Source organism: Manacus candei, unplaced genomic scaffold (assembly GCF_025592945.1).
Source record: "Manacus candei isolate 608988 ecotype Guabito, Panama unplaced genomic scaffold, ASM2559294v1 h1tg000136l, whole genome shotgun sequence".
In the NCBI taxonomy this organism is placed as follows: domain Eukaryota; kingdom Metazoa; phylum Chordata; class Aves; order Passeriformes; family Pipridae; genus Manacus; species Manacus candei.
In genome coordinates this window covers 363,016-378,386 of record NW_026138184.1, presented here as the reverse complement: position 1 = coordinate 378,386, position 15,371 = coordinate 363,016, and the positions used below count along the sequence as shown (strand labels likewise).

Here is a 15,371-nt window from a genome sequence, read left to right as displayed (position 1 = left end):
TGTTTCCTATTTTCCCCTATTTCCCACAGGCAGTGTGAAGTAGGTGTGAGCTCACCTCCTGTCAGGTATTTCCCTTACCCCAGAAGGGAGAACAAAGAGTGGAACAAAGAGCCCAGAAAGGGACACTAAACAACACATTAGTCACCTTCCCCTGCCCCACTAATCCCTGCTGGCATTTCACTGAGTGGCTGTACCTGCAGGTTGCACCTGAGTCAGTAAGAAACTATTCCAGTCCCAGGGCTGATTTTACTGGAGACCAGCCTGGCAACTCCCAGCTTTCCTTCTTCAATCACACCTTGGAAGACAGGAAAGCCTCTGTATACACAGCAACCCTCGTGTGTCCTAAATCTGACCTGCACAACCCAATAACTCAGAGTTATTGAACTCAGAGTCTGACTCCAAAGGGAAAAGGTACTCAAGACCCTCCTACTATTTTTTGCCCATTGTGCTGAGTTTTGCTCTAGTGAACAACACCCAGTCCAGATTCTCCACTTTGAGATTTGTATTTAAAACTCAAATTTACTTTCCTGCTTACAACAGGACCCTTGTATAGACAGGGATAGATGTGTCTCCTTGGGTGGGTTTTCTTTAGTGCACAAGGCCTTTGTCTCTATTCTCCCAGCTTGCAGATGCAGCACTCTCCAAGTGCCTGAATACACCCCCACGGGAGCTGTTCACTTCAATAAAAGAGGCTTTTCACAGTTAAGAGTTTATTTGTGATTGCTCTAAAATATTATCTTCCTCCTAAACTTGCAGCTGCCCAGAAAAGGCAGCCGACAGAATGCAAATAAACTCTGGAAAGCTTTCCTGGAGCAGCACCCGGGGTTGGGTGACTGGGACAGCAACGCCTGCGGGCACAGCAAAGGTGCTGGAAGTGCTTCTCTGGGACGTGCAGCGTGGCAGGAATGGTGGAAGGTGCCAGCGGGCTGGAATGAGCCCTCGGGAGCCAGCGGCAAGGCAGGACAAGTCAGGACAATCCGCTGGAATCTGCTCTGAGGTGCTTTTCCTCTCCCTGAGATGGCACAAACCGCCTTGGCTGCCGCCGGGCTCACGGGTGGCCGTGAGGAGGGTGCTGCAGCCCGGGTGTGAGATGGTGAAGGCAGTGGTGCTGTGGCAGCCCTCGGTGGGGTGATGGCTCGGTGTGACCACGGGGCGAGCTGGACACCTGTCCCCACAAGGGCGGGTCCGGAGGGTCCCCACTGACACAGGCGGGCTCCCTCAGGGGTCCCTCACAGCCACAGTCACCCTCAGGGCTGCTTGCTCTCGTGAGGGGCCGTGGTTCTGCCCCAGGAGCCAGGGCTTGGGGCTGCAGGGCTGGGAACGGAGCTGGGGGTGATGTTTTTGGGGTCGTCCCTTGTTAGGGCCCGCGGTGCGGTGGGTGCTGGAGGTCCCCCCACAGCCAAGATCCTGAACTTCCAAGTCACCCTCACGACGCCTCACATGGGGCTGCTGTGCTGCCCCTTCCAGCCACCCCAGGAGCCAAAACTGCGGCTGGGGAGTGAGGTTTTGGACAGGGGAAGCCCCTTCCCAGACCCTGTGGTGGGACGGGTGCTGCGGGACTCCCCAGCCTCCTTCGACCCCTCACAGCCGAACGCTGCCGAAGTGTCTCCGGGCCGAGCCGAGAGACTCCGAAGATCCCCGAGAAGCTCCGAAGAGCCCCGAGCGGGGCGGAGATCTTCCCTCCGAGCGCGCCCGAAGCTTCCCGAACCGCGCTACGCCCCCGCCCTCCGGAAACAGCCGAAGTTTGCCGAGCGCAGGGGTCACGGGAGGTGCCGGGGCTGATCGGAGGGGGGAGGGAAGGGGGAGCTCAGGGCGCGTGCGCCCGCGAAGCCCTTCCGGAAGGAGCCGAAGCTCTCCGAGCGCCGGCGAGGCCGAGCGGCTCCGGAAAGAGCCGAAGCTCTCCGAGCGCCGGCGGGGCCGAGCGGCTCCGGAAAGAGCCGAAGGTCGCCGATCGGCGCTGGGCCGAGCGGCTCCGGAGCGGCCCGAAGGCGCCCGAGCGCCCGCCCGGCCGGACAGCTGGAGGCGGCCGCAGCGCCATGTTTGATGCTCCGCTACTCCAGTGAGGAAAATCCGCCGGCATCGCCCCCGAGCCGCCGCCGCGAACGGCTCCGCTGCCCCCGGCGAGGGCGACCGCGACCCCCCGCCGCCGCCGGCTCATGAGCAGCGCGGCCTGAGCCGCCCCCCCTTCCCTTCCCTCCCTCCCCTCCCTCCCTCCCTCCCCGCCGGCCCCTCTCCCGAGCCCTCCGGGAGGCGCGTTGTCACGGAGACCGGCGCCGGTGCCGGCCCGCCGCGCTGCCCCGGCTCTCCCCCGGCCCGCTCCGCGGCTCCCCCCGGCCCCGCTCCCCGCCGCGGGGTGGTGGCTGCGCTTGGCCATGAGTTTACCGCAGAAGGCGGCTTTGAAACCCGGCGCGGCGGCGGCGGCGGCGGGGACCGGCCCCGGGAGCGGGGCGGCGGCGGGGCCGCCTCCCCCCCCGGCTCCCCCTCACCCGGCGCCGGCGCCTCACCCCAACATCAGGGCCTTGCCGCCCCAGCCGCCCCAACAGTATCCTTTGCCCCGGGGGGGCTCGGGGGTGACACCCCCTCCCCACGGCGAGCGGGACCGGGGGGGGCGAGGGCTGCGGGGACCCCCCGGGCCTGCGGGGGTGGGGGGTGAGGGGGCGCGGGGACCCCCGGAGCGGGGGGAGTTGAGGGCGCCGGGGCCCCCCCAGAGCCGGAGGTGGGTGAGGAGGGGGTTTGTGAGGGTTTCCCGGCTCCTTTTTGTGCGTCTGTTTGTGGGGGCCCCCCTGCAAAGGGGGGGCTGCACCTGCTGGGGTGGTGCGGGGAAAGGGGGGTGTCCCCCCCCCGCTCTGCTAACGGGCTGTTTGGGGGCTCAGCCTTTCCAGGGGGACCCCCTTCCCCCCCTTCCCCGAAGCAGCGATGACCCCAAGGGTAAACTTTTAATTATAAACCGCTCCTCAGTTTTTCCTCCGGTCCTGCCCAGGTAAGTGCTTTGGTTTTGTTGTTTTTTTTCAGGCGAATTTAAACCCAGTTTGTTCTTTTTTTTTTTTTTTTTTTTCCCCTCCTCCAGCCGGGGCCGATTTTCGTGTGATTTATTTTGTTTCATTTAATTTTTCTTACTCGGCTGGTGGGGATAAATCTCAGGTGGAATGTCTTCAGCGAGCAGCTTTCCCTGCCAGGCCACGCGTGGTGGGGAGGAGGAGGAGGAGGCTCCCACTCCCCAAAATCCCCCCGCCAAAGCTGCTACAAAGAGAGGCCGGCGGGGGCTGCGAGTGTTTTTTAAAGGTCTTCGGTTCTGTGCTGCCAGTAGGCCCCGAGTCAGGAGGGAAATACTGCAGGGATCAGCAGGAAAGTGCTGCCGGCCTGAGGTTTTGTTTCCAGCGTCCTACAGCATCCCGTGGCAAAGTGGCTTTTCTCTTCCCCCCCCTCCCTGGAGTTCTGGGGGAGCATGAAGTGAAAACCACACTTAGCGAGATCCCTCCGTGCCGGGTTACCCGGGGGTGGTGCAGGGACGGCCGGCAGTGTGTTTTCCTATAAATGTTGGCGGCGAGTTGGATTTTAAGGTGGCAGTGCCAGGGTGGGTTTCCTGCCGAGGGCTGTTGGAGCTGTGCGGTGCTGCCTGTGCTCTCCTAACTGTGTTCCCTGAGTGTGAGCATTTTCTTGCTCTCACTTTCATTTTGGAGGTGGGAAAACCGAGCGCTTTTATAACCAGTTTAGGTCCATTGTTTTCTCGAGCTTCCGGCCGGAGTCACCCCTGCCATGACAACAAATTCATTGCTTAAATCATGGGACCGTTGACGTTACGGATTTGTTTGGGTCGAATGAAAACCCCTGAACGTTCTCTGTGCTGGGTGATTTGTGGCTGGTCTGTGCTATTCCATAATTCCAGCGGCTACTTTTGGCATAAAAGAAGTGGGAAGGTGCTGTCAGTACAGAGTCAGCGGGGTGGTGGTGAGTAAAACTGTTGCTCGGGGAAAATTTGCTCAGTTTTGAGGGATGTGCCAAGTGTCGGAGTGGGAACACTGTGCCCAGTTTGATCTTCCCAGCAAGGTGCTGGTTTGCCTGGGAAGGGGCTTTTTTATCGGGGAATGTGACGCTTGGGTGCCTTGACAGTTGAAGGGCTGAAGTTTGCGTGGCTCTGGGGTTGTGCTGGGCTTTCCAAAGCACTTTATTGTCAAGTAATACTTGAAAGCACCGTGGAGGGGCTGGAACAGGTCTCCGCTGTCGCTGAGTGGTGGTTCCAAGAGTGGCTGTGCCTTTGGAGCTGGGACAGGAGGACGCTGTTGCTTTTGGTGAGTGTTATCATCAAACACACGGAGGATGAAGTTTGGCTTTACCTCTGAGCACAGCCCTAAAACCAGCAGGGCTTGGAAAGACTGGAGAAGCTCCTGAAGGAGCTGGGGGTGGTGTGTCAGCCTGTCCCATGCAGGAACCCAACTGGACACCCAGAGCAGGAAGGACAGAGGGTGGGTATGACAAGTTGGTGTTACAAAAGTGAGTGATTTAAAATGACACAGTTCAATTTTTATTTCTAGCCACGTCTGTTTTGAAAACATTGCGTTTGACCCATATCGCTCTAAACTCCTGATCTGTGCTTGGAATATATACAAACACTCGATACCTTTTGTGTGAAGCTTATTCAGGTGTCCTGGCTGGTTTTATCCTCCACCAAAACCTACTTCCAGGTATAAAGAAAAGCTGTCCCCTGCTCTCAGGCTGCTGCAGGAGTGAGGCTCGGGGAGCAGAGTTCATCTGTGATTTACTGGAGTGCAGGGGGTCATCTGAGTTCAGCCTTATTTTTAGCTCTTTGGTTTCTTTTTTTTCTCTCTGTTTTGATACAACTGTTGAGCCAGTGTTACCTCACAGCACATAAAATAGAGCTGCAGGTTTCTCTGACTTGGGCTTTTTAAACCAAAACAGTTTCCGTGTGGTGAACTCTGTGTCTTTGGAAATACGTGTGGTTTTAGACTTAGCATATGATGAAATTAAACAATATCTGTGTTACTGGAAAAAAAAAAGAATGGCATGTGAGAGAAGTGTTCAACATGTGCATGTAGAAAGGCATTAGGGAGGGAAAAGAAAAATACAGTGGGAAGAAGGGATTTTTTTTTTTTAAATAGTATTTTTTTTAAGAAAAGCGAAGCTGAAGGGTGATGGACATGAGAACAGAAATGTTTGGATGGAAGATTCATTCTGTTTCCTGCTGAATAGGAAGTTATTGAAGTTGCTGTAAGACAAGACAGAGTTTTGAGGAGTTTCCTTCACATAGTGTCTTCGGGAAGTTAAGTTTTCTGTGTAAAAGTAAGTAGAGATAATTTGTGACTGTGGTAGTGGTGAGTATTCAGCCAAACCTGGTTTCAGGCATAAATAGTTCTCAAAATTGTCAGTATGGATAAATCCTTCATGTGGATTCTGACCCTTATTTGGGGAGGATGGACAGGGGAGGGTGAAATGACACACAGAGGGATATTACAAAAAATAAACCCCAATCTGCCCTCCTTGGCTTTGGCTTCCAGACTGTCTCTGAGGGAGGGGTTCAGATGAAGTCTGGAGTGAGACTTTTTCTGTAAAAATGTCCAATAATGAAGGTACCTCTGGGCTGCAGGTGCACTGTGGGCCTTCGTGGTGTTACCTGGATGGTGCTTCTGCCACCAGTTAAACTGCACCGTGTTCTTTACTCTGCACTTCAGTGTAATTTCTGTGTGTGTGTCACATTAAGCTGCTCCTTAAAAGCCCCCTGTACTGTGAATAATTCCTGTGGATCAATATAATCAGGTCACCAGTTTCTTCCCAGCAAACACTGCCCTGGAAAGGACAAGGAGGTGGGTTGATGGGACCTCAGGTGAGGGCTGCTGGTGTGGCAGGTTAATGTGACACTGCTCAGTGTGAGCCAAATCAGAGCCATCCTCAGCTCTGGGCTGGGGTCAGTAGGGGTTTGGTTTAGGGTTTTGTTTTCTTTTCCCAACCTCCTCACACTTGGAGGCAGTTCAGCTTCCTGGTTGTTGCTGGTCTCTGTGCAGGTACAGTAAGCTTGACCTCACTCTGTCCCCGTGGCTGTTTCCGTGTGGGATCGGGCATCTCTGAAACACTGGGTGTTTCCCAGGTTATTGTGGGTCATGGCAGGCTCAGAGTGGCTTTCAATAGACCATTATTAATTTTTTTTTCTCTTCTTCCCCCTTGTTAATTCTGTTTCTGAGAAGCAGAGAGGAAGGGTCAATGTGTGTGGGGAATTCTGTGTGAATTCCATCATTGCTGTGCATGGAAACGTGTTTTTTGTTAATGTTGCCTCAGCAATTTAGTTTTAGTTTTTCCTGCATTGCTCCATCTAACTGTGCTGTAGTCCCTTTCAGAAAGTGGTGTGCTGCTTCCTACTCTGTTGGACAGCAGCTTCTGAATGTGAGTGGCTTCCCAGAAGCCCAGGAGAACAGCAAGAAATCCAGGATGGTGTTCAGGAATGTGTGAGGCTGTGTGAGAAGTCAGGGTGAGTTCCTGGCAACACTTCCCTGGTGTTGGGGGTGGAGGCTGGGCTGCAGTCAGCCTGTGCTGGAGATGTGGTTAAATCAAGTCTGTTCAGGAGGATTTGGGTGTGTGGGGTTCTCTGTCCTCTCAGAGGACAGAATTTCTCAAGGAAATTCTCTCCTTTCAAGGGGAGCATCTGCAGGGTCAGGGTCTCTGGGTTGCTGTGATCCTCTCTGGAAGTCTGGAGCTAACACCATCCTCCCTCCCTGCTCACTTCCATTCCAAGTGGTGTTTTCCCAGTCCATGTGCTCCCAGGGGTTTATCTGTTGATGACTTTGAAGATGGGGACGAGGGATTCGGGAAGTCAGCTTGAAGAGCGTGATTGTGGCTCCAGACTCCCAGGCAGCTTTGACATTGGACTGGAGCACAGTTGGAAGTCCTCTTCCAGATTCCAGTGGCAGCTGGATGTGAGGAAGGTGTCGGGAGCATTAAGATCCTGAAAGGGAAGGAGGGGAAGGAGCGGGCTGAGATCAGAGGTGTCCCTTGCTCTGCTGTGTTTGAGTTCAGGAGGGAGCGTTCTGAGCTCTTGGCCTGATGAAGGGGAAGAAGGGGCAGAGGTGTTGCCTGGGAAGTGTTTCCATTTAGGAGTGCTGGAGCTGTGGAGATCAAACACCTTGGGACAGTCAGAGCAGCAGGAGAGGAGCTTGGAAAAGAGACTTTCCCTGCTGCTCTGTGGTAGCGGCTCATCTGCAGGTGAAGAACAGGCGCGGGATTGGGAGCGTATTGCCAAAAAATTAAGTGCTTTTAGCCCTCCCTGCCACCTCCCCTGTTGATGTTCCCCAGCCTTGGCAGATCTGAGAGTTCTTTCAAGCAGAAATAGCTTTAATTTATTTAATGACAAAAGCTAATCATGTTAGAGCGCAGATATGTCACTTTACCAGCTTTGTAAGATTTTTGTGGTGAAATCTCTTGGAGAAAACCATTCCAAAAATGTGATTTCAAATGGCTTATTTTCTCCTCACATCCAAGGACATGACTGTGTATATTCTCTGGCAGGAGTCTGCATGAGAAGGTTTGGCCATTTAAATGTGTGTGTATTTAATGTTCGGCTCTGATTTGGGAACAGAGTTTGTGCCTTTATCTGTGGTAAGAAGTTGGTGAGAGAGTAACAGGAGACTCGGATCAAATAACTTCCCTTTTAGATGTTGGGATGTAGAAGGATTTTCATCTGTGTGCGTACGGATTTTGTCCATCATTTTTGGGCTGAAAGGCTTTTCCGTGTCATTAGCAAACTTTGGGATGTGTGGAGTTGATGGATTTGCTCTGTCTTTGTTTGGTAGTAGGAGTTAGCAGGGAAGATCTCCCTTTAGAAGTCAGAGGTAACCTATATTTTCTTTTTCTCCCTAATCCAGCAATTTCAGGGCTAGTCAACTGTCAAGTTTAGTTGTGTGTAAATCCTCTAATATGATTAGAGTTGCTGGAATTTTTACTCTGGGGAATTATAGCTGGGTAATATCACTGTTCTACAGGCATTGCTTTGGTAGGAAACTTTATCTGTGACTTGAATGTGGCTGCTGGCAATTGCAAAAGCTTTTCTGGAATGAATGGGGAAGAGAAAACGGGTGTTTGTTCTGAGGCATGAACGTGTGGGGGGAGGAGTCGTGCACCCCATGCTCTGGAGGAACCAGGGGAACTGATCTTTCTTCTTGTTTTTGGAAGGGAATAGAGCTGCTGTGACTCTCAGGGTGCTGTGTTTTACACTTGCTGTGATTTCAAGCACTTCTCCCCTGTACAACTTTCCTCCCCAAACCGTGGACTTTGTTTAAATAGGAGCTGGTGATGTGCAACAGCTGGAAAAAGGGAATAGAATGGGTTCTTAAAAAAAGGAAAGGACCAAAGAGGGCAGAGCAAAATAAGCTTTTAGGCTACTGGAATTTTCTGATGCACGTTATTCCTATGGTTTGTTCCATAGGTGTCCCAGAGTGCTCCCTCCTTTCGGAGTAGGTGATGGCACACTGTTGCCGGGACTTGAGTCAAATTGCTGCTGGGCATGTAACTGGGTTAATGGGACAGCAGGATTATTTTTTTCTCTCCTGAAAGGAAAATTACACGCTCTGTATTCCAGTGGTACCCAAGGAGTTGTTTTTACCGTTGTTTGCTGCACAGCTGAGGTGGAGAGAAAAGGACAAGTTTCCCCACATCGAGATTGTATTGGGTTTAAATCAGTTCTGCCACCAAAAATAACGTTTCCATTGTTGGTTATAACACCTTGCGTTTCCTTTATCTGGACGAGGGTTAAAATATTTATAGAACTTTAGATACGCTTGAAAAAAAGACAGAGTGGCTTCTAAAATGTGTGTCTTGAAAGAAAAAACGTATCCCGGCCTCGACCATCCCGGGAGCGCTCTCCAAATCCGCCGGAGAAGTGTTGAAATGGGTCAGGACTTGTCGAGTCTCAATGAGCAGCTGCTCCTTTCCAAGCGCTTGAGTTCAGCAGGAAAGAGACTCCCCTGCTCCAGAGTAAGAGTATCTGCACGGGAATAGCTGTAAAAGTTGGAAGCACAAAGAGCATCCCTGCTTTTAGCAGGGGAGGGGCCTGCACGTGGTGGGAGAAGAAATCTCCCTGCCAGCCTCGGAGTTTGCTCTTGGTGCTGTAAAAACACCGAGCAAGGAGGAGTTAGTGCAGTTAAAGGTCTTAAATAACGCAGATTTTCCCGAGTTTGGAAAGCTTTTGGGAGGTGAAAACTAATAAACATTGCAGGGCTGCTCTGTTTGGGGTTGCCAGATGATGCTGGTGTGTTTGGGTTTGGATTTGATTTACACGTGAGGGTGACTGTGTGAGTTACTCAGTTACAGCAGTCAGAGAAGTCTGATTACAGTCTGTGGCACTGGTGGTGGTTGGAAATCCATCTGAGCCCATGCTGTGGCCATGCTAATGGTGGTCTGAAAACAGATTTCCTTCTTTTATGTGTTATTAATAAGTTGTAGACGTTACTGTGCCTTGAAACCCTCATTTTTCTGGGCTTATTTTGTTCTCTTGCCTAAAAGCAAAAACGAGAGAAGTCTTTGGTCTTTCAGGCTTAGCAGGACTCTTCCTATGCACATCAAAGGGAAAGATTTTTTTAGTGATACTACCTCCAGCTTTGGTTTTTTAGTCAGCTGCTGTTTTGGGAAGGCTCCTAAGCATCCCTAGAAAGGACCTGTCTGAAAAAAAAAGGTGCATTTCCACTGAGTGGCTTGACCAGCCCTGCTGTCCTGGGGCTGCCACGAGATCTCCCACAGAACCGCCACGTCTGACTGGGAATTGGGGCCGAAATCTGGCCTGAAAACTTCCTGTAAGTCTTGAATTCCTGTCTGTGGTGATGTACAGGCTTGACACTGGACCCTCTGCAGCTGGTTCGTTGGGCTGACTCAACAGATCAGGGAAAGGGAACTCAGCAGGGAGGTGCAGCTGAGGGTGGGTGACCTATGGCACTTATTTGGGAGGGAAGTCAAGAACTGAAACCAAAATGTATTTAAAGCCTGTTTGTTGTGACTTTAATGTGATATTCATGGTGCATCTCAAACTCTGGGGTGTGCTGGGAAGGGGATTTCAGCAGCTGGTCGTTCATGCCCAGCTTTAGCACAGCAAGGCTCATGTGCATGTACTATTTCTTGAGCTGCTGAGGCGTCTTCTGACTTCCACTCTCTGCAGAATATAAAACCAGCTTCAGTTTGTGTCACACTTTCTCACCAGTGCTCAATACTTGTCGCTGGGTGGTCTCTCCTCAATTGCTTTACTTTTCTGGGCTCTGTGTTTCCTATTCTAGATTTGTGAGTGCAAATAATTCAGCTGTCAACCTGTTCAGCTTGAGTTTTATGTTTTCCTTCAGCATTGTGTTTTAAAGTTGATTTCAAAGTGCCTTTATGTCTGTCTCTTCACAAGGAAAAGAAGACCTAATTTTTGTTGATATGCAAATATCACAGGGTGTAAGTTTCAATGAGTTTAAGCTGTTCAGCTTAATTGTACTGATTGAATTCCCAAAATGCTTTCTCAATTAAAAAAAAAACAAGTTCACCTGCACAAATAAAGGAGTTTATGCTGAAGTATTTGGTTGTGAGGTTGCACACCAAGTTCAGCTTGAATGGATTCCCATTTCCCCCAAAACTTCACGTTCCGTTGCAGCGGCACCTGGAGTCGCCGGCGTTCACCGCAACAATTGGAGTTGGCACAGCCCCACTGCTGCTTGCTGCAGCCAAAGCACACTTTATCCACTCAGGCTGACATTAAGATCATCAAATAAATGAATGAATTGTACTGTCAACAAATTCCCGTCCTGGCAGCAGAAGAACATGAGAATTTTATAGCCGGACCTCTCTCCGGAATGTCGCGCTGAGTGGCCGGGATGGCAGGAGGGGAACAGCACAAAGCTTTCCAGTGAGATGCCTGAGCCTTGCTGAGAGTTACGGCGTGGGGCTGTGTGAAAGCCTGAATTACCAGACATCTGATCATCCAGGAGGAGTATTAATCAACCTGGGAAGGGCATGGAGAAAGGAGCCGGAGCACAGCAATAAAACAAGGGAGCGGGAGAGAGCCGGGGAGGGGGAGAGCAGCTTCTCCGTTGGCAGCACAAGTCTGTGTTGCTGTTTGAAAGCAGTTTTTGGGGGAAGAATGCAGCCAAGCTGGGAAGTGCTGAAAGCAGGGATAAGTCTTGGTCCCTGTCATGGAGTTTGATGTCTCGCTGGTTGAGCTAAAACCCTGGAAGGTCATTGATGGGTTGGAAGGTCTCAGAGAATTCTGCTGAACTTCCCCCTCCAGGAGGAGAGTGTTGAAAATGCTCCCTGAAAGGAGAGTTCACTCCTCAGGCTTGGGTTGCTTTTTCTTGTGGTCTAGCTCCGTCCTTGTTTTTATTATGTTGTGTTTAAGATGGTGTTCTTGCTTAGAAATGGGAGACATAAAACTATGTATCTGCTACAGGAAACGTCTCTGGATTGTGGGAAAAAGGAAAAAGATGAAGTTTGTTTCAATCAGACAGTTTGGTGAACCAAATTGCACTACAGCCCCTGATAATGTCAGAGATAACCAGAAATGTTCCATCCAGTCCATTCCTGTTCTGAAGTGTCGCAAAACATCAGCATTTAAGGGAAGAATACTTTTCTTATTTCCCTTCCTCCCCTCTGCAGTGTTTGTCTTGATTATGGGTAATTTGATAAAAGGCTGCTAAACCAGCACTGGTCATCAGCACACTCCTTGGAGAATCCCTGGTCATGCTTTAGGTGGTGGTGATGAAATCCAGGTGGCTGCATAATGTTTGTAGGTGTCAAGTTCACAGTTTTAAAAGACCTGCTGTGAATGCAATGGTATTGCAGCCTGAAATCAGCAGAATTGGGGTTTATGCTCATCAGAAAAGGAGCGCTCCTCCTGCTCGGTGCTCAGGGTGTCCTGTCAATGCAGATAGTCCTGAGCAACCAGAAAGCAGGCACAGGTTCTGAAATTCCCATTTCTTTCCAGTCTGGGATAGCACATCAGGTACATCTTCACTGACTCCTACCTGTGTGTTGGTTCAGCCATGTGGCATCGCTGCAGAGGCCACTTGGCAGCAGTTGCAGCCTTCCCTCTGTGTTTTAGCCCTGTGTCAGTGGCCTGAATTCATAGAATCATGGAATGGTTTGGATTGGGAGGGACCTTAAAGCTCATCCAGTTCCACCCCCTGCCATGGGCAGCAACACCTTCCACTAAACAAAGTTGCTCCAAGCCCTGTCCAACCTGGCCTTGGATTCAACAGGCAGAGCTAATGGAAGTAAATCAGCATTTCTTTAAGTGGGAAATGCTCGGAGACTTAATTTACTGCCCATCTTCAGACCCAACCAGGATAAATATATCATTAGTGTTACTGTTTCTTGGATCCCCCTGCAGAGCTGTGTGTGAAATGTGCACCTGAGAGTCCTTGGGAGGGAAAATTAGAGGTGCAGAGGATTGAACTGAGGAGACCCAGAGCTCCCATCCAACCTGCATCCCCTGTGAACTCTGTTTTTGTGCAGCAGTGTAAGATGTGTTGCACTGCCCTCCCTGGATGCCTGCTTTCCCAGGATTTCATTTTGTGTAACATGGGATTTTAACTCAGAAGAAGTCATAAGCTCTGCATGTGGCAAGAAGGTACTTAGGATTTCCTTTCATTTTGATAAACTGCTGAAATAAAGATTGGGGGGGGAAATCATGAGGCGTTACAGAACTGGGAGTGGAACTGAGCATTAACACTCTGGAGAGTCATCCTTCAGGAATTCCTTGCTCAGCTGACAGAAGGACCATCACTCTGGGTGACAGCACTGCTGTCACCACGATGCTCCTGCCACAGTGACCAGCAGAGCATTGCACTTCCCCAAGAAGTCACAGCATGAAGGATCAGAGACACGGCAGGAAACGCAGCTGAGTGACTGAGACGGTAAAATACCAGGCTATTTGATATTCCTGCTTATCCTACAGATGGAAAGCCTGGCTTGGAAATAGCTGGAAGCTGCTGCAGGGTCCTGAGCCCCCGGGGGACACAGGGAGCAGCAGTGCCTGTGGAGCAGAGGCATGTGTGGGGTGTAGCCTGGTGAGCTGGAGTGGCTTATTTGTGATTTTAGGGCACAGAGTCTGAGGTGAGTGGGCCGGGGCAGTTCTGTGGTAATGACATGCACGAGGAGGGAAAACTGAGTACATTTTAGTCCATTACAGAAATTCAGACTCCTGGGTGAAAACTGCCCTGAGCGAGCTCTGTGGTGCTCGTGTTGTACTGGGAACTAACACCGTGCCCCCAGCTGCAGTAACTACTGGTGCTGAAGGGAATCCAGAGGCGTGAGGTTTTCCTTTGGGAATTCAGCACGAGTGAAGGTAGGCTGTGATGCCCACACAGAAGTTTATTCCAGGCTTTAAAGCTGAAATAAAGGCCCGGGCAAAAGCTTGGGAACATTTCTCTGCGACAAGAGGGGTTTCCTCTTGCTCTGCCTTCCTCTGGGTGCCTTTTTAGCTGTGTCATCTGGCCCTGTGTGCTTTGTGTGTTTGGGTGTTAATGCTCTGAACTGGTTATGTGTGTGTGGGGCCAACTCAGTGTAGAAATAACTCCCTGCTCTGAAGGAAACAAGCCCCAGACAATCCCAGTTCTCTCCTGCTGGCGAGGCTGGTGGGACTGGAGGACTGGCCCTGCCAGCCCAGCGTGTTGCTCAGTATAAGTTGTCCCTCCCCAGCACTTCCCAACCCAGACCCCAGGACATGTTTATCAGGTTACCTTGAGGTAGCACAGGGACAGGGGCTGAGCAGGTCAGAGCCTTTCCAGGAGCTGGTATGGGGCCAGAAATTGCTGTTTGAACTGCTAATTAAGGGATAGATACACTGAACTTGGGGATCTTTGTTTCCTTTGAAGTGTGGTTCAGTTTGTGTGAGATACTGTGTAGTTTGGCTGTTGTGGTGTGAAGTGTTTTAAGCTCAATGATTGAAATACAGGAGTATTTGACAGTAACTGTTGGACCAGCAGTTGCATTATGGAATGGAAAAGGTGGAAGGTGGATGTGGCTTTAGCTCTGCTGGCTGGTCTGTGGCATTTTATTAAAAATATTCTGTTTTTCTGCTAAACTAGATGTGTGCAGACCTCTGATGCAACCAAAGGTGCTGAGGACAGATGTATCTGTACCTTTGGAATAGACCAAAAGCCAAAGGAACTCCAGCAAGGAGTGGGCTGTGTGTCACTGGCCACACAGGAGATAAAGCCTTGTTCTCCCTGGCTGTCTCCTCCCAGTCACTCCTGGTCCCTCCATCAGGTCAGTTTGCTCACAGCCTTTAGAAAGTTTTACAGCATTTACCAGGAGGTTTGCTCAGTCTTAGCCTTGTGTAGCTGCTGTTCAGCGTGAGACACTATTGTTAGGGCTCTTCCCCCCTTCAAAATGTGATAAAGGAAATTACAACCATCGTCACAAGTTCGGCTCTGACGTTGCCTCGTGTCAGATTTGCCTCTGTTCCCCCAGCTCTGCCTTGGCCACTGCTCAGGACATTTGTGGGTGCGAGATTTCTCTTGAAACGCTTATCTCCTATTACAGATTCCTGTTTTCCCCCCTTTCCTTGAACCATGTAGTTCCTTCACTCTGAAGACTCCTCCTCGTTCACTGGGAGCGACGCTTCCGACCACCTCGGAGTGCCGCCCGTCTGGGATGAGCACCTTCCATCTTCACAGAGTCACAGAATGTTCTTCCCCAGGGATGGTTACAGTCACTTTGCTTGGTGGCTTTACTTTATGAAGTGACCCAGGAATTTCTCCCAGCACATCTCTTCTCCCAGCCCTTCTACCATGCCCAGAGAAGCTGTGGCTGCCCCATCCCTGGAAGTGTCCAAGGCCAGGTTGGACGGGGCTTGGAGCAACCTGGGACAGTGGAAGGTGTCCCTGCCCATGGCACGGTGGTGGAATGGGATAAGCTTTAAGGTCCCTTCCTTAAAGGGACCATTCTGCAATTCTATGATTCTATTCCCTTCCATATTTAACTGTTTCAAACAAGGATTATTTTACCGGCGCAGGAATCGGGTGGTTTTGAGCTGCCAGGCCCGGGGTGTGGTTGGCTTTGTTTATCAGCCGGGGCAGAAACGTCCTCAGCAAGCAGCAGCTGGAGCTGTTTTTGGCAGCCCCTTGGCATTCACCCTCTCTGGAGGGAGGTTTGCAGTGTGCAGAGGCTCCTCCATGTGCTCGGGGGGTCTGGGAGCTGCCATCCCATTTCCCTGCTGAACTGTTCCATACGGAAATATGGTTTTTAACACTTACCAAATGCTGGGGAGCCAGAGGCTGCTCTAGCAGAACTTTGTGATGGAAAGCAGTGTTAAGATATCTCTCTCTTTCAGGTAATGGATTTGTTTTCCCTTCTGTTGGAGTTAATCACAAAAATAAATGTGGTTAACAGTATCCAAAGGACTC

The 15,371-nt window shown here is 51.0% G+C and overlaps 1 protein-coding gene across 7 annotated transcripts in view; it reads left to right on the top strand.

The window, feature by feature from the left end:
* The first annotated feature begins 2,250 nt into the window (after positions 1–2,250).
* The window catches only part of EIF4G3 (eukaryotic translation initiation factor 4 gamma 3), a 143,312-nt gene continuing 130,191 nt past the window's right edge, over positions 2,251–15,371 (top strand). For 6 of the 7 annotated variants that reach the window (XM_051771525.1, XM_051771526.1, XM_051771522.1 and 3 more), the window contains exon 1: positions 2,251–2,542. In XM_051771525.1, the coding sequence (XP_051627485.1) occupies positions 2,373–2,542 (170 nt within the window). In that variant the 5' untranslated portion in view covers positions 2,251–2,372. The remainder of the gene's footprint in view (positions 2,543–15,371) is intronic. The other variant, XM_051771524.1, reaches the window with a different exon arrangement.